At 39.3% G+C, this 27479-nt stretch overlaps 1 protein-coding gene across 1 annotated transcript in view; it reads right to left on the minus strand.

The window, feature by feature from the left end:
* Positions 1 to 442: 442 nt before the first annotated feature.
* LOC139741005 (cytoplasmic dynein 1 light intermediate chain 2-like) overlaps positions 443 to 27479 on the minus strand; it is a 28359-nt gene continuing 1322 nt past the window's right edge. Inside the window, exons 3-12 of the mRNA XM_071651596.1 lie at positions 25096 to 25212; positions 24181 to 24411; positions 11156 to 11337; positions 9197 to 9290; positions 8025 to 8160; positions 7009 to 7120; positions 5965 to 6063; positions 3708 to 3812; positions 2794 to 2905; positions 443 to 1602 (exon numbers count right to left, since the gene is read on the minus strand). Of these exons, the coding sequence (XP_071507697.1) occupies positions 1499 to 1602; positions 2794 to 2905; positions 3708 to 3812; positions 5965 to 6063; positions 7009 to 7120; positions 8025 to 8160; positions 9197 to 9290; positions 11156 to 11337; positions 24181 to 24411; positions 25096 to 25212 (1292 nt within the window). The 3' untranslated portion in view covers positions 443 to 1498. The remainder of the gene's footprint in view (positions 1603 to 2793; positions 2906 to 3707; positions 3813 to 5964; positions 6064 to 7008; positions 7121 to 8024; positions 8161 to 9196; positions 9291 to 11155; positions 11338 to 24180; positions 24412 to 25095; positions 25213 to 27479) is intronic.

The raw sequence follows: 27479 nt of genomic DNA on the forward strand, positions 1-27479 counted from the left end.
CCTCTTGTTGTGCTCCAATATTTTTCAGAGAGTGCTGCAACAATTTCCTCCAACTTTGCCATGTCAGAAACACTACAAAAAATTTTGCTGAAAGTATTCCTTCGATACTGTTATAACCACGGGGATGCGAAAATTTAGGCAAAGACAAGGTACTCTTCCTGGCAAGTTGCGAAACATCTCTGCCATACTGGAAGAGACATTTGTCTTTTTTGCTGAGAAGTTTATCTATGGGTATATATCTGGAAATTTAATCTATGTGGGTCACGCTTGGTCCTCAAGATTTGCAACATCTTCTACCAAACTTTGCAAGCGATCAAGTAGGTCATTAAGAAGATCTACCAAGAGACCATTTGGAATTAAATACCGGGGATTGCCGGTTGTTTGCAGGATATTATTGATCATTAAAGATATTTGGAGGGAAAAATAATCCCCAAAAAAACTTTGTTTTATCTTGTATGTGCATATGTGAGAACATCATGCCATTCACTGAGCAATTACGTATGGCAAACCGAGCCCAAGAGAAATCCTCTCTGTATGAGAGTATTGATGTCTTACAATAAAATACATAGCATATTCGTGTACCAACAATTTTCGTCTTTCCCATTCAAGTGTCATTCCATGTCTTGACTGGTTATACAAAATGGCTTCTTGTTTACAGCACGATATTGCACAGTTCCAAATGAAGTTGTGGTATGCTCGTTAGCAGACCACGTAATTGTATATCATCCCTGGGAGCATCTGTTCTTGACTTCGGTTTGGGGTTTGGGTGAGTAAGCTGTGAGTATAGCGAGTGCAATAGAAATATTAGCCCCCTTCTTTATTTCTCAAACCATCATAACTTACGCTTGTTGGAGTAACATCGTACATACTGCTTAAGGGTACCATTAATTGAGGAACATTATGCTGGGTTCCCTGTAATATAATCAACATGTATAACCTGTTCCCAACTCGCAATGGTAGGTGCTTTTTTAAGAGGCTTGCATAAGAAAAACGCATGATGAATGTTAACCTTTGAACACCAAGGCAACATTCCATGCTGCACGTAATACTTGCTCTGACAGCATTAACTCTTGATTGTTACAGTTACAGTATACAGCTAACACGGCACGGCCATGGCCTTTAAATTACAGAACTCGACAAGTTGATCCAAGACCTTATTATGCACTTTACAAGCATGATTGAATATCACCTGCAAATTCATCCGATGAGATAACAAACACTCTTTTAACACTTCTTTTTTTCTTTCCAGTCACATGAGTATCCAAGATGGCCTCTCCCGAGGGTGGCAACAAGTGTGACGATTTACAAACGCTGACGACGATGCTTTACTGACGAGCGAACAAAGTGGTTTCTCTTTCAATGTTCCATTCCTATACACGGAGAACCAGCACATTTCAAAGTTTGGCCAGGAGAGCTTAGAGCAACGGTCACAGAGGCTAATATTCTCGGGAGTTGGCGGTGACAGGGGTGGTGGTGGTGGTAGTGGTGAGGTGTCTTTTTACGAGACGTCTGGACTAGGGGCGGTGCCCGCAACACCTTTCTTGACTCGGGTCATCCTGTCCAGTTCTGCTGCGGCGTCGTTTCTCACTGCCTTGTCCCCTCCTGCGGGTGCGACAGTAGGAAGATGTAAAGAAATCATAACAATTCTGACATTGACCATTGTGCTTCCCTGCTCACAATTCTTAAATTCTTTACTGCACTGTTGTTTTTTGTGTTTGTTTGTGTTTGTTTGTTTGTTTGTTTGTTTGTTTGTTTGTTTTTTTGGGGGGGCGCTTCAAAGGAATATCTCTAGGTCTCTTTCATTTATGTGTGTATGTATATATATATATAAGAGTATATATATATTTCTTTCTTCCTTTATGCCCCCCCCCAAAAAAAAAAACAAAAAACAAACAAACAAAAAATCAACATCCCACTACACCGAGGTGGCAATAGGCACAGCGGTAAAGTCCTGTAAAGACTAGAACATTGATATTTCCCCCATAGTTTGCGCGATTGTCCAGCAATTCTACAAGTACAGTAACTGATGGATTTCAAGCCATCCTGAACTGATGTTTGCAATAACAAGTCAATCTTGCATCTCCAGCTGAAGAGCTCTGATATTGAAGTGATCTTTGTCATCTACATGAGAATTTCTGTGATTGTCTCTCTCCCTCCTCGTTACAAATGTAAGAACGAGTTTGATATACTCAAACTGCTGGATTCGTCAATTGACAGCTCCATCTGGAGTGCTCCACTACTGTGAGAAAATAAGTTCAATCTGACATGAGAGCTCTTTGAGGAAAGGGAAAGCAGGTTCGCAGAAATGCCAATCTCATACACAGCATTGCAAGTACAAGCACTGCAGTATTCTGAGGGGTGAATAGGGGGTATTTTTGGTAGAAAAACTGTGACTTTACCTTTCCTACAATAGACTTATAGTAAAACAATATGCAAAAAACAGTATTTTCCACAAAAACTGCAGTATTTAGGGCAACAAAAAAAATGACGAAACAAAATACTGCAATAAAAAGGAACAGTTAGCATCTCTGGGTTCCACTTCCATTCACACCTCCGCTATTTCACGCAAACCTCTCTGTCAATCAGTAGTACATATATTCACATAATATTAATCACTGATGTACTACAATAAAGTCCCTCCTGATTCCCTGCCCACACTGGCACAGTGAACTTTTTGCTAGGTCCACACACTGAAAAGGGGCTGCAGCTTTCTTCCTAACATCCTCAGCTACACAAGGCTGCCTGATACAACACTTAACTAGAAAGTGTTAATCTAGAAAGATGAACACTTACCTGTCTTTGGGCCACCAGGCGAGGGCGAGCCAACGCTCTTCTTACTGAGTAGACTGTTGAAGAAGTTTGCTAGCACACCTTCATTGGCGGAGCCTGGCTTTCCTGGATCGATCTGCCACATTCCGGAAATAATCACAAGATGAATGACATGAACATGAGTGTAAGGAATTTGACAAGTTTAACATCATTCCCGCCACAAGTCAGGGTATTTAACTCACTGCAGAGCAAATCTGAGGGTCTTTTGAAACATCAATGGAAAATGAGCAACTACTTGTATCACACCTGCTCATAATGGCAGGAGTGAATGCATCTCAGTGATTGAAAGAACCATTAGCATGAGGATTGATGGGCGGTCTGAATGAATCAATCTTTATTTAATAGTGGTCCACCAAGGTACATTTTGAAAAACATAAATGGAGCCCATTGGCAACTATGTGCATCAAAGCGTATGCTAAGCAGTAACATCCGACTCCAGTCGAAATTCTTCTGCTGTGGTGTGTGTACTTACAAAGATATCAGTGATAAAGCTGCACACATTTCATTTCAGGGATTCTCGCAAATAACTGAACCGGACTGCCTTCCCACTCCGTGTCATTCCCACGCTATAGATCAGGTCTTCAAGAGTATACAGAGCAACATTGCACATGGCACGTGTACTCACTGAACCGATTCAGTGGCATCTCTGATTGAAACAAATACCGTACAGCCTCTACTTTACGCAGGCCACGAGAATTGGGTAAACAAATGAATGGCATACAATGTATCTTACACCTAAATTTGATAGGGCAATCAAACCAACCGGTTTCTTGCCTGTCACAAAACATCAGGCAGATTTTTCCAGCAACTGCACAACAGAAACTTGTTTGTTGACGTTCAAGACTTGGAATGTTAATGCAGTGCAATGACGAACTCACTTTCGTCTTTCCCTGTGGGGTGATCGGCGACACGTTGGCTACATTTTGGACGTTTCTCTTCTCTGGAGTCCTCATGCCCCTGTCTGGTGGTCTCTGTCCTGCTTCCTGTGAATGTAACGAAGAGTTGTGGTGACTTATTACATACCTCAGAGCCCACTGTATGTACTCATGCATAATATGGTTAGTCTGCCTTTCTAATACTAGTAGTACAGCATAGGAGAGAGAGTCTGTGGATCCATAACCCCTTCCATTCCGCTCAGACAAATGAGATTTGACACTAATGGATATTTGAGAAAAATCAGACAAGCAGTACAAAGAAATCTTTGTTACCACACAAACATCTCTCCAGTGCCAAATCATGGTGTCTTCCAGCGCCGTTTCATGAAAGGCGTTAGGATGGCATCTCTTGCTGGAATAGCAACTTTCTGTAGACACAGTCAATCAGGAAGCTAGATTCTTGTTGTTACCATGACAACTACCATTCCAGCAAGAGTTGCTATCATAGCAACTTTTTACGAAATGGGGCCCAGGTCTTCACAAACAACAAAAGGTTGACTGTGACATCGACAACTACTACCACCACTACCACTACCACTGCCACTACCACTACCACTACCCCTACTAATTCCACATTTTCTTGCATTAGTTTTCAGCTTAAAATATAATACAAAACATAAAAAGACAACAGAACAAGAGACCCGCGGGTCTAGCGCTCACCTGAGTATCGCAAGTTCACCTTTCACGCAGTCACTAATCTAAATTATTCACAGCTCTACCAAAATTTGACGAGGCATTCTCAAGTGGAAGATGAAAATGTACAATAAGGGCCCAATTTTTTCAAGATTCCTTAATTTGGGGGAATTGGGGCCCCCTGGGGCCCTCTGGGTGGGGCATGGTGCCCAGTTTGATAAATTGAGATCCTGACCACCTAGGAATGCTACCTGCCAAGTTTGACAAAAATCCATCATGAGGTTTTCAGGAAGAAGATGAAAATGTACAATTCAGGCCCCCATTTGGACCCTTCCAACCACCCCCCTCCCCCTACCCCCAAGAGGGGCACCCCTGGATCTCCTATGAACAAACTTGAAACTACAGTCATTAATGTACTCACTCATAGTATTATCTCAGCTCTATAACTTCTGATTCTAGAGAAGATTTTTAAAGATTCCTTCATTTGGGGGGTTTGGGCCCCCTGGGGGCCCCTTGGGCGGGGCATGGTGCCCATTTTAACAAATTGAGATCCTAACCCCCTAGGAATGCTACCTGCCAAGTTTGGTGAAAATGGGTCATGGGGTTCTCAAGAAGAAGATAAAAATGTACAATTTAGGCCCCATTAGGACCCCTCCTCACCCCCCCCCCCCCCCCCCCCCCCCCCGGGTCCCAAGGGGGGCACCCCTGATTCTGCCATGAACAAACTTGAAACTACAGTCATCAATGTGCTAACTCATAGTATTAACCTAGCTCTATCACTTCTGGTTCTAGAGAAGAAGGTTTTTGCGGATTCCTTAATTTTGGGGGGTTTGGGCCCCCTGGGGGCCCCCTGGGTGGGTCATGGTGCCCATTTTAATAAATGGAGTTCCTAACCCCCTAGGGATGCTACTTGCCAAGTTTGGTGAAAATGGGTCATGGAGTTCTCAAGAAGAAGATGAAAATGTACAATTTAGGCCCCATTAGAACCCTTCCCCACCCCCCTCCCCTGGGTCCCATGGGGGGCACCCCTGATTCTGCCATGAACAAACTTGAAACTACAGTCATCAATGTACTAACTCATAGTATTAACTTCGCTCTATCACTTCTGGTTCTAGAGAAGAAGATTTTTACAGATTCCTTAATTTTGGGGGGTTTGGGCCCCCCTGGGGGCCCCCTGGGTGGGGCATGGTGCCCATTTTAACAAATTGAGTTCCTAACCCCCTAGGGATGCTACCTGCCAAGTTTGATGAAAATCGGTCATGGGGTTTTCAAGAAGAAGATGAAAATGTAAAAAGTTTACGCACGACGCACGACGGACGACGGACGACGGACGACGGACGACGGACGACGGACGACGGACGAAGGGCGATCGCAATAGCTCACTTGAGCCTTTGGCTCAGGTGAGCTAAAAAGCCAGTTTTCTATAACAAACAATCCAAAACAACAACAAACTTACTTGTAATATGTAAAAAAAAAAAATAGACCACTCATATTTGGCATACAGTGTTGTAATGCAAAGCTGGAATGTGATTGGGGAAGTGACATCGGTGGTACCACAACTACTTACCCCAGCTTTCCCCTGAGCGACGTTTCTGAGTGCTGCCTGCTGTTTCATCAAGAAGACTTGCTCATCCTCCGCCACCACTTCTTTGTTGTCTTGAAGCAACTAAAAGTAAAAGCAGGGGAAAAAGCTAACACGGAATGCTTAGAAATATTGTAAAATACGATATATTCGTGGCATGAAAATTTCGTAAATTGGAGCCGATGACCTTTCTTGCGGCATGAAATTTTCTCAAATTGCCACTGGTGTCCAACGCATATTGTGTAGGCAAGAACTTTTGCAAGCATTTTAATTTCGCGAATGTTGGCGCTCATGAAATTTGTGAAATTAAAATGCACGCAAACATTCCTTGTTTTACAGTATTAATTTATAGGGAGCACGACTCTTACAAGTATTTTAACAAATTACATCCTTTTCAACTTGTTTCCATTGGTTGAACTGCTTTCGTGCCACTTAATGATCTCAAATAATTTGTAATGCCCTCCTGGTAGACATAATACATTGCTTTTTAACTAGTTTTAACCTAAAATGTAAGGATGGCTTGCTAAATTCTAAATGCAATAAAAATATACAGTATATCAAACTATAAAAATAAATAGATACACAGGAACAACTCAGCAAGTAAATAAAAACACAGGTGTATACATGTGAATGAACAAATGATAAATACAGCATATGAAATATAAAGATAAGCAGAAATCCATTCAGAAGACATTAAGAGTTCATTTGGTATTCAACAATGATTCTTTACAGTCTACAGGCTTCAGACGTACATGCCTTATCCCTCCTAAATGTCTTCATTACTGTCCAACTACTGGTAATGGCCAGCCCCAACCTGTTAAAAGACAAACACAGTATGTGTCTCTGCGACACTCTCAAGTCACCAACACAAATCAGGAGGCACTTAATAAGTGGGCATTTGGCCAAATAACAGGAAATTGGCACACTTTACAGCTCCCGGTTAACAAGGTGGAAAGCCACAAATAAGAAAAAGTGAAGTGAGTAAACGGGTGGAATAGAGAAAAAAATGAGAAGATTTTGGCTACTCACCCGCCTGACTACCGGTTTGACGATGACTTCATCGAAGGGCTTCTCTGGGTCTATGTTGGACATGTTTTCATACAATATACTGATCTTCTGTAGGTTGTCCCACCCTGAAGGCCTGTAAAGACAAATATTTCAACAAACCTATTTGTAGTAAACACATTACGGAAATATCTCTCGTCAAAAAGTACATCATAAACAGACAGGCAAGCACACATAAAAGAAAAAAAGCACAAGTTTTTACCTCATGGAAGGTAATGCAAGGGGAATGGGTTAAGTTGTTTAATGAATATGAACACCGCTCCCAAAATAGGTTCTCTTTTCTGAGCAGATGTAACATAAAACAGGCACAAGCCAATATTAAAATCAATTCCAGTCTATGCTCTTTAACCCTTGCTTGTGCACATGCACCTTTTTATATATTGCTGGGCTATTTCACTGGCATTAAAGGTAGTCAGTTCCCCTAAAAAAAAAAAAAAAATTTTTAAATTTGGCCTTCAATAAAAATGCTGAGGTAAAACAGAGTGATAGTCTAAATATAAAGACTGTGATGTGATGGGGATTAATTGGATTAGGCAATTCCTCTTTAAAGTGACAGTCAGATTCAAGATGTTCCTGTATACTTGTGAAGGAAGCAGCCATCAGGAATACTGATGGTAAACAGAACCCAGTGATGTTAAGCAGCAGCCTTCAAGGAGCACCCTTCACTTCAGTGATTTGGATAAGAATCCTTTCAGCTGCGCTCCTCTGCATTAATTGTAGGAATATGCAAAATAAAATCACATACTGCAGCACCCCTCAATTTGATTCGACAGACGGTGAAAAATGAAATGATAACTTTTGCTCCAATAAGCTTTGTTTACTGAACACCCAAGTATTGCTGAAATGAGCCAAAAACTTGAGGTGATGCAAAGTGTGAGGGATGAAGGTCTTCAATGATATTTCTGGCCCTCATTAAGGAAGACTTGGTAACCTCTAAACGAAAATTTGGAGGAAACCCTTCCAACTCTTGGCATACTTACACAAACAGGGCATCCTTTTCTACAACTAATGCTGACGTGCTGAAGGGGAAATCATATAACCTATGCAGTAGATACTTGTTTAAGAGATCACAGTTCTTGTTCTCCTTCACTGAAACATAAAATAAAGCTGCACCATCTGGAGATACAATTAATGTTAAGGGAAAAACAGAGTGAAATTTCAGGCTACCATGCAAACACCTTGTAAGCAGATAAATTTGATCAGGCACATAAGGTGCAAACATGCAAACGAAATTACAAGACCATAAACATGGCATGTATTACAGTGAGACCATTTTTTTTTTTTTATCTTGGGCTCTACAGTACCAGCATATATCTAAAATTGGGTAAATACAATTTTTTTTTTTGCTGTATTTTGTCCATAAAAACTAAACCATCTTGTGTAACATGTCAATAGTCAGTGAAACGAACAACTTGCAAAAAATCATCTTACGTGTAAGAGCATGAAAAATTGATCATGCAAAAATGAGGGTGACTACTTTCATAACAGAAGCTAAAAAAATTCCACCTCAGAATTGCCATGTGTGAAACAATTGTACATATTGCTTTCTGATGAGTTGGGGTATAATCAAAGTTGTAACTTCAATAAAAAAACTAGTATGTTGTTTCTCAATAACAGCAAATCTTTGTCTTCCTGATGAAATGATAGACACTTAGCTGTCCAAGATCTGTCTACAACCCAATACTGACCAGAGGGTCTGATACAGTTTTAACACCAGAAGTATCAAATTGACAATTCTCAGCAAATCCCCTCCACCTAACAATGGTAACTATATCCAGTAAACTCACTGCTAAGTGGGGAATTGTAGCATAGTGGATAAGACTCCTGACAATCGATAGGATGTCCCAATTTTGAATCCCTTCAAGTGCCTACATCCCTTAGACGAGGTCTTTTTACCCACCATGTCCCTCTTCACCCGGGTGTATCAATGGGTACCCGGCAATGCTCGGGTAATAATTATGACAGGGCACTCTGGTAGAGAAGTGGTAACACTGAAGAGGCTACCCTGGATAAATAAGACCATATCATTATTACCATCATTATAACATTATGGCAAATAAATGTGCAACACTGCATATCAAACTTTACGAGAATTTTCCATTTCTCAGAGGCACCGCGTTACACAGTGTGGGACCAGACAAAGAAAGGATACAATTGAGACAAAATTTGCGAATGTGTTGCTGCAGGAAGTCTAAATGCTCATCCCTATAGTCCTGTTCCTTCTCCAGACTGCTCACAGCATCACTCTGTACAAATAAGGCAAAAGTAGTAGAGACAATGGTGTACATTTGTAAGGCACAAAGAAGACGACGGGTCTCACAAAGTGTAGTCACACTTTCTACCATCGTAGTTCCTACCGTCGTAAGCTATGCACACTTTTCCAAGTGACTGGCAAACACTAAATATATGCAAGTTTGTTCTATTGCATAACCATATTTCTACACACAACCACATATCTTTTTTGTGTGTCATTCAAAACAATGCATCTTTTAATGAAATTATAGAACTTGCATAGAACTTTGCAACAACTGAACTCCTTGATTTGCCTAAGCTGGGGTAATGGCTCTCTGGGAGAACAGCATTAAAACACATTCATTAGCACAGAAGATGATATCCGTGGTGAACAGGACATGGTTTGTAGTTAATCATTCCCGCAGAAGTAGAAATTTTTGCGCATTTCGCGCAAAAAGAAACTAGCGCAAAAATAAAAGCACGCGAATAGTTTTTGCTCGCATATGTTCCAATTGTTGATGTCTTGATTCCGCGGAATTAAAAACATGTGAAACTCTTCTTACCCGGCCGAGCGCGAAAAATCATTCGTGCGAAAATATCCACTTTTACAGTAAACTATCATTGTCATTAAATGTCATCTTCATCCTTATCATCATTATTATCTTCATCATATTGTGACTCAATGCATGACGACCAATACTTCAATGCATCTTCCAACCACCCTCAAATGCTACAGCCTTGGAAATGAGCTTCGTAATGGTAACTTCCTAATAGCAAAAGAGCAAATGGAAATTGCATGGGTACCTTACACAATGTTATGAAATGCACTACAAACTGCATACTGAAAGGCAGCATTTATCAACATATCAAATGTGTGAGAGTGTGTGTGCATGCATGTGTGAGGCAGATCTGTTCAAATGAAATATCAGCTCTCCCATCAGTAATGACATTCATACAAAATTCAACTGACTATCAATCAAATGTAATGGTCGTAGCACAGTGCAAGAATAAAATCAATAACATATGTATGACTACACACGCAATTAATTTTCTCTTCAAAATGATTCACAGTCTGTATGTGACAGCATGCATGTTTCATTGCTTCAATACACTGATAGCTCTTTGTTTCTCTCTTTTTAATATCATGAGGTTCATAGGTAGACACATGGGTCTGATTGATATTTGGTCAGCTGAATATCTGGGTGAAACAAAAAAAAAACATAAACCTCTAGACACTAAATTATAAAGGTTCATCATCATCAGGTCTTTCAGAAAATCACTGAAATAATTGTATTGAAAAGGATCATTCTCAACAAGCCTCTTGTGTGCTCTTTATGATCCGATAAATTATTTTGAAATTTGTACACGCTGTTATTATGCATCAACATGGAAATGAAAGAAAAAAAGAAAGAAAGAATGAATGAATGCATGCATGAAGGAATGAAGGAATGGAAATAAGAAACAAGTGAAAGACGAGAATATATCATAACAATCTTTGTCATAAGTGCAGAAACCATGTTTTCCAGGACTATAATGGACATTTATTGCAGATACAAGGTATCATAAGTTTTCTCATCTTTCTTTGCATGGTAGAAACAACCTCAAAATCAAACACAGCTAGTCACATGTACCAGACCAGCATATATGAAAATCAAGAATCGAACCATTTCATATAAAGGGTTCTTAAAAAATCATGAAGTTGACAAATTATGCATCAAAGTCTCTCCTTTATTGTATTTGTACACTCCCTGGCAAGTGCGATACATCTTCAAAGGCTCCATGGTAACAAGTTTCACACAAGTATTACATTACACTTTGCAGCAATAAGGAGATACTGCAACAAAAATTATTATATTAGAGTTGTTCCAAAGCCACATACCTTGGTCACAACCACTACGATAGGTACACCAAGGTTATGCGTGAGTGTGGTTTCGCCCAGCGGTAGGACGACTGTCTCTTCATCCCCTGTCGCCGCGCTCTGCGCTGCCGTGGATGTTCTTCTCGTGGCCGACTGGTCCTGGCCGGACTCTGGCTCTGTGTACGCTTGGAATTGTTGGACCACTGTGGGAACGAAAGACAGAAAAGTAGGGGGAAATATCAAGTTAAAAATGAGAAAATCAAACTTGGTATTAGCAACATCTACATGGTAAGGCATGATGCAGCAAAAACAACATTTACACATCACTCAGTATGTTGCATCTGCTCATCATCAGGGGGCATTTCATCAAGCCTTTCTTCAAATATTTCTTTCTGACAAAATTTGCTCTCAGCCAGTCAGATGCAAGGATTTCAGTAGTTTATCGAAAAAATGCTTGATGAAATGCCCCTCCCCCCCCCCCCCCCAGCAAAGTAACACACATACATTGATTACGTGTTCTTGTACACATACATGTACATTCAGACACATTTAAGACATGACCATTTTCATTTCTTGCCCAGCTATTGTTTACACAATTGACCTTATGGAATATTCACTTGCCCCACATTAGTTTTCTAAGATTAGAGGGTCACACTAGACAAATCAATCTACACACACTGTCACATGATATTTTGACATTACTCAACGCTTCACACTCGTACTGGTCCGACGATTCAGGCCAGTAAAAATCACTGTCAGACCAGTAACTTTTTCAAGAATGGACCATCAAAAAATGAAAAAAACTGGGTACACTGGACACACAGGGACAGGTTGGACCAGTACAAAAAATGGGTTAGTGTGCTGCCCTGTATTACTAAAAGTTTTTTGTTTGTGTTTTTAAAAACGAAAGCAATAATGCAATATTACTGAATATTGTAAGTACCAGCAATTGACAACGAGCACACACCGCCTCAAACAAATCATGTGTGAACCTTCAGTTTCTATTCTCAGAATGTTGCTTCCTAACTACAGTATGTGATTTAAAAGTATTCATTGGGGGGGGGGGGGGGGACTATGAATCCAAGAGGCATAACCTTCACTTTTTAATTTAATGTTGCTTGCAGTGAACAACAAAATGTTTTGATTCATTTGTGTGCTCTTGCTTCTTCCTAATTCCGTTTCATAAGAGCATGACTAGTTGAGAGCCCTGGAAGATATGTGATTAAGCTACACAGGTCTGATAAACCCTATTAAGTTCCGAAAATGACGGCAGATCCATTGTAAATTGCTCTGTGAAAATATTGTTTGGAGTTACTGTACACCATACTTGCAAGTACAGATTGACTACACACCCTGTGATACACAGTCAATACCATGAAATATTCTGTGTACCCATTCATGCACATGTGTTTGCACGCCAACACGCTCACACATGTGTGTACCACAGTCACACCACAAACATCTGCAGCCCAATTACCAGTACACAGCAGCTTCTTTATTAAAGAAAAGTCAGGTGGCAACTGGTAGACTAATTAATTTCACCCTTCATGGGAGACAAAGCTGATGACTAGAGCTTGTAGTCAACTTTTGGCACGATTTGCATTTTATCCTGGAAATCCTTCTCTACTGAACTTACTGCTTTCCACTATTTGTGTATTCAAAGGGTTACCTCCACTCCATGAAAATGGTCACATTTACAAAATACCAGCATGCAAATAAGCTATGGTGTCAATACCTCATGGCTTTGACTTAATATTTTACAAAATATAAATAATATCAGTGCTTTTTTCCTGATTGATAAGATACCTTTACCAAGCCACCCCCACCACCCAAAAAAGAAACTCATTACTTTACCATTTTGAAGTGGAATGATTAAATGCACATAATCTAATTTTGCCCTACTTTAATTCTCGTTAAAAACAACTGACAAACAAACAATCAGTGACGATAAATTGTACGTGCACAAGAGAAGGACTTGTGAGCCAACAACATCATGATGTCATCTGATTTGCAAAAACATATTTTTTGTCTGTTACAATTGCTTTGTGAAGACAAATAAGATTTCAAAATTACCTCATTAATAGTTCACCTGATTTTAAGAAGTCTTCACTGTTCTGTTTCTTTGATTCTACACTATATCCATTCAAAGTATCTAATTCATATGGTATAGGCTACGTATGCAATGAAGTTTCCATTCAAGCGCTGCAGCTCATGCAGTTAACATATCCCACAAGTTTTTCCCATATCAAAAATCAAGTCTATATTTAGAGTCCGCCTTCACATAATACGCCAGACTCATCTCTTTTCTGCGGTCGGAGAGCGGCATTACACGTTGGAAGGATTTACACGGTGGGTCAGCCTTCATACAGAACCATATATAGGGCAGATTTCATTACATGCTTCTGGAGTGTGGTTTTTCAATTGTGCTGTAACGTGACCATGCAGCTTACAAGGCACAGACGACGATACATCCTGTCACCTCCTATCTACTGTAAATCTTCAGCACAGTTTGTGAATTCTGTCTCTTCTTTTCTCTGCTTACTGATATTTAACACATTTTACTTGTGTTCCTACACAACATATTACAATGCACATGTTTCCCATCTTACATCTTCTAATTTTGTACTTCACACCTCTAAGAGCTGCTGAAATGAGTAATCAACAAGCTGGTCTGACAAGTTCTATTGAAACTAATATATTATGACTCTCTTCCTTTCTTGCCCTGTCTTGATAAAATGGACCTGCATGAATTGCCTGACTACAAAAGTTTGAATTGTTGTAAATACAGCTATACTATTGTATTTTTTTTTACATGACTACCAGAAGAAATAACATGGCATTTGATAAGAATATGTAGAAGGGTTATATGGGTTTCTATTTTGTTATAATGCTCATTTGATTTTTGTACATGACATTTTTTTTTGTAGAGAAAATATTCTGGAGCAGTCCTGAAATTAATGGCCCGCATTACTAGTACACTAGTATTTCAAATCAAATCCTTGGTTTAACAAATTCAGTCCATGAACTTAAACATGTGTAAAATAGGCATTTTTTGCCCTTGGATGCATACAACCATACTTAATATCTGTGGGCATTCATTATTTGATATTGGTTGTTCAATGCTGTACAAGATGTATGTGATGTTATGATTTATGCTGTCAAATTTGTATCATCCACGGACTATATTTAGACAACCTTTGTGAATTCCTGTCATTGATACTTCCTCACACCGTGTTTTTCTTTCGACACAGTGTACCATTTAGATACAAGGGGGAATACAGCATAATCAGTGAGGTGCCCCTGTTTTGGTAACCAGCCAGCCAGCCAATTTAGTTTTCATTTTGACTAGCTTGCCAAATCACAAGTGGTTGCCTCATCTACGTGTACTTCACAGCTACCATATCAAGCAAGTGTGGAGACCAGCAATTTATGTATCTATGCAAACATGAGGAGAGTATTAGTATGCACAAGACTTTCTCAAATATTTCAAATATCATGATATAACAAAAATAAACAGAAGGGAGTTTATATCATTACAAGTCAGCAGAACTGCAATTTGCAGCAGTACATACAATTTTTCAATTATCAATTGACAGTTTAAATGGCAAGCCAAATTTGTTCAGAGTATTTTGGATCATTCTGCAGTCTTTATGACTAAAATTAACAAAAACATCAGACTACAGACTGTATACAAAACACTCTATGCCTACTGTATGACATCAGTATGAAGTAGAAACATTTAAACAACCAATGAAAATACAGGTCTACGTTGCTTTGAAAAAAAAAAAAGAAGATGATGACAATGTCTACTTTGTCTCTAATATGCTCATCCTGATACTGGGTTGCCAACCTCTGCCAGATCAAAAAAAAAAAAAAAAAAAAAAAAAAAAAGGAAAGAAAACCAAGACCAAAACAAAAAATTACTTGAAATGCATAGAAATGTACATATTTTGAAGGCAATTAATACACTTTTGCTCCAACTGAAAAAAAAAAAATGCACATACCAAGATATTTTGAAATAACATGCTTTTGCCGTTAGAAAACATGTTTCTTAATGAAGAAAAAAAATACATATCATTAAAATCTACTACTGTACATTGTAGTTGGCCACCCTATTACCAGTCTAGCCAAGTGAATGAATTTCATAGAATTTCAGCATGTCTGTCAATTTTTGAAGAAACATGGCCTACGATATAAACTTTATGTCTGACTCATAAAGCCCCAGGCTATATGATCTCAATGAGAAACACCCATCATTCATACAGAACTGTTCATTTGCTTTCATCAAGTTGACACAATGAAGCAATACAGCAGGTTCAACCATAGATTGAGAATTCACCCATCACATCATACCATGTTGACGTCAAGTACAGTACACACATTATTGATCTCACGGAGCAATTGTGCCTGAAATGGGTTGTTCTTCTGCCTGTGGTGCACTTCCACACATCTGCTTCTATGCAACCTGCAGACACACCAGGGAGGCAGGGGGAGCATTTGGACAAATCCAAGGTCTGCCGGGTCAGGCAAACAGGGGCCCTTGATAAACATGCCAGCTGTTCAGGTTTCACCCTGCAATTCAACCCATTCAGTATTCATGGCAATGTGAACACACACAATCACACACCCATCTGCACCAGGCCATGGCATGTTTCCACTCATCAAGGCCCTGGTGAATAAAGTGTATCTACTAGTACTACATTGGGTAAAGATAAAAGGTTGCTAGTACACTCTCCAGTACCACAAACCAAAATCTATTTCTCCTACATTGTACATACATGGTAAAAAAGAGAAGAAAAGCTGTACATGTATTTCAACCATCAACACCACCTTTACCTACATGTAGGTCTACAATTGTATACTACACAAACCTGCATGCAGCATGACATGCATTTGTTCTACATGTAGAAAAACTTCTCAATTAAATCACAATCTGTAGCCACAGTTACTCTCTGTATCATTCCAACTATTTGAACAGTATATGATCTAAAGATCCTCGAGACTATAATCGCATTCACACCTGTTTCATAAAATACATGTGGGGTGATGAATAACCACCTGCCCTTACAAACCAACTGACTTGATGCCCTTCAAACCAGCTATTCATACCTCATGTGTGTGTGTGTGTGAGAGAGTATGGGTACCCTGTCTTCAAAGGTCACCCCTTCCATTTGCACGTAACGGTATTCTTTGTTTTGCTTTTTTTTTAAATAATGTACAGAAGGTTTGACTGGAGTGTAGTGGTGATGAGCAAACCATTACAGGACCAACTAAACAGACTATCAAACAACTACGGGCAGGATAATGGCTGATAAAGAAGGAGTTTCAGGTCTAGAAATGACCTGTATCAATGAACACAGACATCATGCAATCATGCCATGAATACTGTGCATACAACATGTACATTAATTCAAGGAATTGTGACTGCAGGCTAGAGGTGTTCGCCAAAAGCTTGCTTGCTCTAATTCACACATACACACACACACACACACACACACACACATACACACACGCATACATATTCGTACAATAAAAGCTGTTCGGATCTACAGTATAATGACTCAATACTTGGCACCTTGGTCCCCTTACAAATCACACATCAGAGCATGACAGCTGTACAGAAATGAACATAAACATGTAGGCAACCTCTGATGTTGCTGTCATCCACTTGTTACAAAACAGCAACTCATCTTTGTTGTTGTTCAAGAGTTACATGAGCAAATTCAGCACTTCAACAGTTATTTAAGACGGACTTTGATCCTGACGAGTTGCATTTCTTATATATCAAGTTCAACTCAGTTATATTCAAACAAAATTTAAGTTCCCCACCCTCATTATAGTTTGCAACATTTGACGTAAATTTTGGAAGTTTATGAATAGCAAATGATCAACATTCAGATTAATCATGGACTCTCAATTACTGTTTCTGTGAAGATGATGTTTGAGTGTGCATACTTGAATGCAACTCCTCAGGATCAAAGTCCATCTTAAATAAACTGTCAAATTCAACACATAAAAGTACATGGTAATGCAATACATGGTTTGTAAAGTCTTGTAGTCACTGCTAACAGTCAGTTTGTTTGGTCATAAAATTGTCCTTCCTTGCTATTAAAACACCTGCCAAGATTTATGTACCTAAGCCAGCATGTTGTTTATGAGGGTGCATACCACCCATCCCCCATACATGCAGGTTGAACTCTCAACTGAATATGATGAGCATGCCTGCACAATACCCTCATTCCCTCATTTTTTTTTTTCAAGAATACTACATCTGGATATCAACTGCAGATACGTGTATACAATGTGACTTGTAACAAATTTCCCAAAAGAAAAGAGATTGAATTATGATCATTCTACATTTCCTTGGGCTTTGCATTTCATTCCTGTCACCGTCCTGTTGTGCTCACACAGAATGGAAACACAATTTCTGTATTGATGACTCATAGCTTTGGGGTTTCAGGGAGTGCTGCATTGATGAGCACACTTTCACAGTGCGTCAAAACGGTGCACTGTGTGCATGTGTGTTTGCTGTGTGTTTGCTGTGTGTCTGCATACAATGCAATTATGCCTGCTCCACTGACTTTTAATAAAGGATTCTGATGCAGCTACTTATTACATATTTACCAGCATGCCTGCAACATAATTGTCAGTTAGGCCAATAAGTATTGTGTTTTTCAATGTACTTTACATTACCATGCAGCACACAAACTAAATGTCATGTATGAGCCGGCAATATAAAGAGAATCATTATACAGTATGTAGGCCTAATACTTGCGTACAATATATCCTCATTTTGCAAAAATAAGGAAAAAAACACCTTGACTTGGTAATACAAGTCTTTTTCAGAGGCAGAGAGAATACTGTTAAAGGGACATTTCAGACGATTTTCATAATTTCACATCATGTAGTTCATAAATCGACAACTCCCTGTATAGATTTGTGGAATTTATTGTGGTTCTTGAGCAGAGAAACAATACTTTGAAAAACCTTAAACAAATTACACTGAACAAGGATGATGACATAGAAGGTTCACATATTTCAGAAATGATAGCAGTGTAAACAATACCACTTGCTTGCGAGTTCACCTGTCTATAATCTATGCATGCCTTCTTCTTTTGTTCTGCTTCATTGAGCCCCAACTCATACATTTTTATGGTGACTCTGCCATGTCATCATCCTTGTTCATTGCAATTTGTTCTATTTTTTGAAAATATTCTTATTCTTCATCCCAATTATCACAAATCTGAAACTCTGTCCTCAGTATAACTAATTTATAGTTGTACTAACGTAAAAATCTGAGAATCACCTGGAGGTCTCCTTTAAACATCAACTTCACTGATGTGTACAATGTCTGTACAACTAATATTTCTACATTCACTGAATCCACATGTATTTGGGGTAAATTCCCAGTAACTAAACTTGGTCATTCATATGCACCCTACAGACATGTAAGAACAATATTGTTTTAAACAACATAAGTGGGGAATTACCATTAGCACTTTGCTAACCTGCACACAGGTCTCTTGTATGAGCAGTCCTTTATTTTATGCAGTACTGATGTGGACTCACAGTGTTTGGGAAAGCATCTTAAATGTACCAAATGTCAGGCTATGCAGTAAATATCAAAATGTGCAAGAAGAATTACTCCTTTCCAAAGCGGACATGACAAGCGTGCTTGAGCATTTCAATACATTGCTGTTGTTTGGTAGATTGTAGTAAATCCCATTGGGAAAAAACAAAACAAAACAAAACTAATGCTGAATGTAGGCACTCATCTGTGTTTCAAAAATTACAAATGTACACTATCTATCCAAGCCACTAGAAGACAAGTGTTGACTCTAAAGGTGCCAGTTTCATTATGAATATTACAATAATAAGGACGTACATTACATGCTAGGTACATGTAATATTCAATAACCCGGCCTTTAACACAATCACACAGTATCAGTTTACGCACTGTGTGGATTGGGGGCCGCTACATGAAGGGATACTACTTGAATATAATGCACAGTTCTTGTAGCAATCCCAACTCAAGCACTGTAATCCAGTAATCAGACTTTAATCATGAGCTTCCTCACATAGTTGGTAATATCACCTAGAGGAGGAATCTGCCTCTGGCATATACAGGAAAATTCAGGAAAATAACAGGAAAAAGGTTTTTCTAAAATCATGATTAGCTAGTATCAAGTAAAGGTTAATTGAATATGGTGTGATACAATAGGATCATTTCAAGATATAAAATCATTCCTCTAGTGTTTCAAACACATTCAATGTGACTAAATTAATTCCTTATCTGTTTGATAGAAATATTTGCCCACAGTGTCAGTCTATTTTTCTTTATGGCTTCTCAAAATATACTGGCATTGCCATATTATCAAATACATCAACTACAATATACAGGGCAGGTTGAAGTATAAGTCCATTCCATGTTTTTATTTATTTCAATAACTAGAGGGCATGAAACACAAAGAGTGATAGATGATTGTTGAATTTGGAACATAAACTAGAAAAGTTATAAAAATCATAGTGTCAAATGTTTTTTATTTAATGAAAGTGATATTGCTCAAAATCACATATACACAATGTAGTACGGCATATGCACATACATTGTATGAGATAATGTCATCACCTACAAACTCTTCCACTGACCACTATACAAATTTTCACTGTCTTTCAAATTTTAAAACGCATTTGCTGTTCCAGTCTGATTAAAAAAAAAAAAAAAAAAAAAAAAAAAAAAACTCTTTTTGAACAAATTCCACTGTTAGAGTCAATTCAATTCAGAAGTAAATGAAATGCCATTTGACACTACATTGTAGCACACACTTCTGAATGATACATGTACGGCATTCTTTCTGCATGCCTTACATGAACACATTATTCTCTGATCAATTATCTTTTTGGATTTAAAGGCCCGAATTCATGAAGGTGGTACAATTGAAACCATGGTTTAAACCATGGTTTCAATTGTACCACCTTTGTGAATTTGGGCCAAATTGTCTAAAAAGGATTCCTTACCATTCATTCACTAGTCGAAGTCTAGTTTTAAAATGTTTCAGTTATTTGTATACATCTGACCACACAAGTCAAGTACACGTTGTAACACATGCTCAGTCCTTGTAAATGACACATTAACATTTCATTGAATAACATACCATTGACTCTCCCCATTCACATTTATTTTGTTCTTTTCCTGTGGACATGTCATTTTGTTTGTCCTTCAATTGGTTGCAAACTGGGTGCAATCTGGGAGATTAACATCTTCCTTTCCATCGTACAATTTGTTACCCATACAGCAAGTATGTGATGGCAATTTTGGGCAAGTCGGGGTAGTAAAACTTGTTATCTTGACCGAAACAATTTCATTTTTAATAATTCCAACATTGAATAACTAAACATTTCAAGCTATGAACTGATCATATATTCATTTGCATTGCACAATGCCAGTTACAGTTACAGTGCTCTTATCAAAGTGAATCTAGGTGAATAGACATGTCAAAAGAATGAATTACAGTATTACCACCTTTAAATTTCTTTCCAACAATCAGCTGGTCCTTCATTCTGCACCCAGTGAGTAGTACACAACATACACTAGAATCTCAAATACTGTGATTTTGATATATAGTTCACTTTCAAGAATAGATTGATGATGCATTAGAGGAATGCCTAACAATGTCACTTATTATGCAAAATAAATTTTGAATGATTGATTCATAAAATGTACAAAGCTTGAGGCAACTTCTGCTCATGGGACTGTGCCTTGTGATTGATGATCTGTATGTTTCAGACTTTCAAGTAGAAAAACAGTACATGGTCAAGTGTTATGCGTGCTGAAGTGTCATACGTCACAATGTGCTGCTTTGGTACCAAATTTGTCAACTATTGCTAATCACATAAGGTGAACAACAACAGGTCAACATCATTATAAAAGGGGGTATCTCACAGAGCAGCGAATGTTTGAAAATGAAACAAATTTTAGGTTTCCTCAGGGTTCGTAAATAGTTGCAATCATATTCGCAGTTGTCAACATTGCAGTTTTTCTTGTCACAAACAAATAACAAGACAGTCTGTTTGCGACAATGAAAACTGTTGGCGAATATGATTGCAACTGTTTACAAACCCCGATGAACCCTTAAATCTGCTAAAAGAGTCAAAGAATGCTACATTATTCAGCAGCAATGTGATGTGATGACAAAGCCAGTTACAGGTTTCCATAAAACACTTTGTTAAAACAATCACCAGTATTCAAACTCTCCACAGACTTCATTTTTTCCTCCCAATTTTCTGTTTACTAATCAGTGACTTCACATTCTCTTTCAGGGCTCTCACTTAACTTTTTTCCTTGGTTGCCAGCCAGGCAACCTGTAGAGTTTTTTAGGTTGCCAAATGGCAGTTTTAGGTTGCCACAGTGATAATGTTCGAAGAGTATTGCGTAATGCGTAATATTATCTGCAAGGTTATAATTATGACGATAATAAAGAGGGCTGTTTACACTGCTGTTTACACTGCTGTTTACAGTGCTGTCTACAAATTATGAAAAATACAAAGTGAAAAAGCAATTCTAAGTCTCTGATTCTCAACTAGTAACTTACTAGTCAAGTGTTTTTATTCCTTTAGAAGTTTCAAACAGAATACATGATAATCAGTTTAATAAGCAGTGTTGATAAACACTCGATCTTTGTTCAGTCAATAATCCAGTTAATCATGCCGTGCAACATTACACATTTGTGTATCAGTAGGGCCTACTAACTATCACTATCAAAGCCTGGCCTGCAGTATCAACAACTATACTTGACTAGCTAGTCAAGTGATTTCCTACTTTTTAGTCAAGTCTTTTCATTCCTTCAGAAGGTCTAAACAGATAAAAACTTCAGCACTAAAGGAAAATCTATCTATCTTTATTCAGTCAATAATCCAGAAAAGAACTAGTACTCATTTCAATCCAATCTTTCCCCACCCTGGCCTCGATCCCATAGGGAAAAAAAAAGTACCGGTAGAAGAAACGAGGAAAAAAATACACACCCATATTGCAACACACAATAAAAATCTCTCCCCTACACCTCCCTCCGATTTCCGTGTTTCTATCAGGTGAAACAGGGAGGTGGGACCTGTTTGAATACAGCTCTACAAGAATAAAACAACAGTAGATGTTGATTGAAACTCGACACCCATTCATGCCAGCCAGGCCAGGCTGCCATGTACCGTAACTTCAAAGCACATTCCGACAATTGGCTGGCAAAACCACATGGCAGAGAAATTTGCGTGCACGTGTTCATTGCTCGATGGGTGGAGGGCTTGGGAAACAAGGGTGATTTAATAGTCTGTGAGTTATCAACAGCAGACCTTTTGAACAATTGCAAATGTCATGATACCAATTTGTGTTCCTGTTGGACTGAAAGAAAAACATCTCAATGACGAGTTGAGTATCACAATTTTTTACATAGTCATGCAAAAGGATTATTACACTCATGTCATGGCAAGAAATGAATCAATATTCCAAGACAATAAAAAGCAGCCTCGGGTACCTATAAGACGGTGACATCGAGATGCCATGCATTCAACCTTGCGTTGGGGAACAACATGTTGGAGTTGGCAAGGGAGGGGTGATCCTGGAGTTTGTGAGAACTTTCCAATAGCGATACTCAGACAACATGATTGTGACAATCTCAAAACATCACGCCCAGCAAATCTGCGTGCTAGTTCGAAGGAACTTTATATCTGATTTGTTGAGTTGTTTTTGCCGATTCTTAGGAGTTTTTCATGCCTAAGTTCAAATGGTTGGTTGCCAAAAATTTCATGATTCACAAATCTTCAGAATTTACTAAAACATTGCCTACTATATTCATTTGAAATGTCAAATTTAGAGGGTACAAATCAATGTGGATGGCCATGATCATCATCCACATCCGATGATCTTCCACATAGATTTGCATCCTCTAAATTTGACATTTCAAATGCATTTACACAGTCTTTCAGTAATTAATTTTAGGATGTTGATGCTGCAGTAAAAGCATCAGAAATTTCATATGAACTTGGAAGTGTTAGGATAAAGACAAAAAAAGAAAAATGTCTCCGCAAAACAAAGCCTTTTTTTATTGTCACTGGTAGTCACATTCGTGTTTTACAGATTATTGAATCAATAGGTACAAGTGTAGAGTATTGTATTACACGTATTGCAGTAGTTAAATTTGACATTCTAACACCTTTTTTGGCTCCTCAAATATCGCAGGAGAGTGATTTTAAGGAGCTTAAATGAAAGAAATAAAGAATCATTACATTTGTAATTCTCAATTTTCGCCCTGGGGCTTCGACTTGAGCTATCTTTTAATTAACATTCTTTCCCTGTTCATCTCCAACACCCCAGACAGTTCATGACCTCCAAGAATGCGCCAGTGTAAGCGCGGTTTCTTCTGTTGATTGGTCTCTCTCTCTCCACCCCTCCCCATTCCCCAGTCTGGCACCTTGGTATCGTGGGAATTTTCTCTTTTCTGTGAATCATGCACTGTGCTCTATTCTACACAGTCATGTGGAGCATGCACGATGCATAGCAAGTCACCACTCGACTCACCTGCTGGCAGCTTACCGCGAGCAGAAAACGGCAGGCAGTTTCTTCTGTTTTACTGCCAAAATACAGTCTTGATCATCGCGCATTTTTCGGCGAGACACACGTTGTGCTTTGGAATATAAATGGACTTTCTTCAATATGACTGCTGGTGTGGCATTGAGTAAGTGTTCGACAGTTATTGAAATCGTGACATCGCTAGACAGTCCTGTTTTGGTTGCCCGCCGGGAAACCAAAATGGGACTTTTGGGTTGCCCGCTGGCATTTTAGGTTGCCATTGGCACCCGGGCACCCGCTAATTTCGAGCCCTGTCTTAGGGAAACACTATACTTGACGTGGAGTGTCATACCCTGCTTGATTTCAGCTCCACTTCAGGCCTCAATCAATGACCAGCATACAAATGAAAGCGCTTGTACAACACAATCGCCATCATCACCACAACACAACCCAAAACAGTGACAAAACAAGATTTTTGGGTACTCACATCTTTGTTCCAGTTCTCTCAACTGCTCTGGTGGGATTCTGAGGGAGTCCACGTGCCTCCTGATGACCTGTGTCCACTTCTGTAGCGAGTCCATCACCTGCCACGGCCTGGACATGTCCACTGCGATAATGACCAGTGTGTGTTCTAGATTGTCTGCCCGCAGGGCGTACCGTAATAGGTCTTCATGCTCATTCTCCCCTGAGAGAATCCATACACCGCAACGAGTTGTATCTGAAGGGATGTACGAAAACACAACACATATTTAATATCTACTGTCTTTTGCAAACAGAATTAATCTCACATTTTTATCTCACTTCACATTCAATGATTTCGGTTACTTACAATAATTTATGTCTTCACAATTTTCATAAGTGACTGTTTACTCACGGTCAAAATCAAGCTTGTTGCACATACACTGCACACACTTGATTTTCCTGTGGAACATTGTGGGGACAATTCCGGTTTGCAGCACATACTATGTCAAATCAAATCATGATAATGTAGCAGAAAACTTTCATCAGTTGGGGAGATCATACAATAGGAGATTCAGGATGAAAGCTAGCCAGCAATGAGCAAATCACTAAAGGTTGGTAGAAGGCTGAATCTCCTATTGCATGCTAATGTTTTACTTGAAACAAAGTGAAAATACATCTTGCTTGATAGAGAAGAGAACCTTTGGTATTGTGAATGAGGTGTTTGGCTCAAGGGAACAAGTGCTATTGCTGGGCTCAACCATGGACCTTTACAGTAAGGGTGCATGACAAAATCCACTACACCACAACACGATAGGTTATGACCAAGATTACATTTGAGCTTTCTCACTCAAACTACCATTGATTTGCTGTCTTCGTTCTCTGCTTTTATTCCAACACAGCTTACTACTTCACAAGAAATAACCTCAAAAATAAATCTTACCATCTCTGTCTTCATCCCTGACATCAAGATAAAGATACTCCAGTCCATAGCCTTTCTTTGGGTCTTCAATACCTTGTAACCTTGACAGCAGTGTTGTCTTCCCAGTCTCATCCTCACCTTCACAGTGAAAGAAAAAAACAATTTTCTTAATTCATGCTTTTTTAGTGCAGGCAAACGTAGGATTCCAAATAGAAACAAGTTCAGTGCATACTGGGACTGCGCCAGTAGGTTATGCAGCATATTGCTGCAACTCTAAAACATCACATTTGTGGTGGTAACAAAGCTATTCCAGCAAGTGAAATTAGAGTATGTCTGTGTATCGTCTCATGGTCTGCTTTTTACATTCCATCCATATGTGGTTCAATATACACCAATTCTATTGATTATCAAATTGAGCAAAGGGGCAATGAGTTATTTTTTTTCTTTGAAATGCCCTTGGCCTTGGCACAAATATTAGTTTGCCAGTGCAGCTTTGTAATGCAACCTTAATTTGGTGAAATGCCCTTGAGTCAACTCCTTGCAGTATTGAAGAAGGGAAAAAAATGCATGCATGTGTAATGTATATCACAATCATGTCCGGTTAAGAGTTCATGTTTTTGCGTGTTTTTAAATTTGTGAATAGCATGCGACTCATGAACTTCGGGAAAATAAAAAAACGATGTCAAGTAGACGTTCTAGACTATCAAAACTCAGCGCGATCTCCATGTTCTGGGACTTCATGTACTGGGACTGCGCCAGTAGGTTATGCAGCATATTGCTGCAACTCTAAAACATCACATTTGTGGTGGTAACAAAGCTATTCCAGCAAGTGAAATTAGAGTATGTCTGTGTATCGTCTCATGGTCTGCTTTTTACATTCCATCCATATGTGGTTCAATATACACCAATTCTATTGATTATCAAATTGAGCAAAGGGGCAATGAGTTATTTTTTTTCTTTGAAACGCCCTTGGCCTTGGCACAAATATTAGTTTGCCAGTGCAGCTTTGTAATGCAACCTTAATTTGGTGAAATGCCCTTGAGTCAACTCCTTGCAGTATTGAAGAAGGAAAAAAAAATGCATGCATGTGTAATGTATATCACAATCATGTCCGGTTAAGAGTTCATGTTTTTGCGTGTTTTTAAATTTGTGAATAGCATGCGACTCATGAACTTCGGGAAAATAAACAAGAGACCCGCGGGTCTAGCGCTCACCTGAGTATCGCAAGTTCACCTTTCACGCAGTCACTAATCTAAATTATTCACAGCTCTACCAAAATTTGACCAGGCATTCTGAAGTAGAAGATGAAAATGTACAATAAGGGCCCAAATTTTTAAAGATTCCTTAATTTGGGGAATTGGGGGCCCCCTGGGGCCCTCTGGGTGGGGCATGGTGCCCATTTTGATAAATTGAGATCCTGACCCCCTAAGGATGCTTCCTGCCAAGTTTGACAAAAATCTATCATGAGGTTTTCAGGAAGAAGATGACAATGTACGATTCAGGCCCCCATTTGGACCTTCCTAACCAACCCCCCCACCCCTGCCCCCAAGAGGGGCACCCCTGGATCTCCTATGAACAAACTCGAAACTACAGTCATTAATGTACTCACTCATAGTATTATCTTAGCTCTATAACTTCTGATTCTAGAGAAAATTTTTAACGATTCCTTCATTTGGGGGGTTTGGGCCCCCCTGGGGGCCCCCTGGGTGGGACATGGTGCCCATTTTAACAAATTGAGATCCTAACCCCTTAGGGATGCTACCTGCCAAGTTTGGTGAAAATGGGTCATGGGGTTCTAAAAAAGAAGATAAAAATGTACAATTTAGGCCCCATTAGGACCCCTCCTCACCTCCCTCCCCTGGGTCCCAAGGGGGGCACCCCTGATTCTGCCATGAACAAACTTGAAACTGCAGTCATCAATGTACTAACTCATAGTATTAACTTAGCTCCATCACTTCTGGTTCTAGAGAAGAAGATTTTTAAAGATTCCTTAATTTTGGGGGATTTGGGCCCCCTGGGGGTCCCCTGGGGGCCCCCTGGGTGGGGCATGGTGCCCATTTTAACAAATTGAGTTACTAACCCCCTAGGGATGCTACCTGCCAAGTTTGGTGAAAATGGGTCATGGGGTTCTCAAGAAGAAGATGAAAATGTACAATTTAGGCCCCATTAGAACCCCTCCCCACCCCCCTCCCCTGGGTCCCAAGGGGGGCATCCCTGATTCTGCCATGAACAAACTTGAAACTACAGTCATCAATGAACTAACTCATAGTATTAACTTAGCTCTATCACTTCTGGTTCTAGAGAAGAAGATTTTTAAAGATTCCTTAATTTTGGGGGGTTTGGGCCCCCCTGGGGGCCCCCTGGGTGGGTCATGGTGCCCATTTTAACAAATTGAGTTCCTAACC

The sequence above is a fragment of the Diadema antillarum genome, unplaced genomic scaffold, assembly GCF_040938485.1.
Source record: "Diadema antillarum isolate AM-2024a unplaced genomic scaffold, OU_Dant_1.0 seq00000897_RagTag, whole genome shotgun sequence".
NCBI lineage: Eukaryota > Metazoa > Echinodermata > Echinoidea > Diadematoida > Diadematidae > Diadema > Diadema antillarum.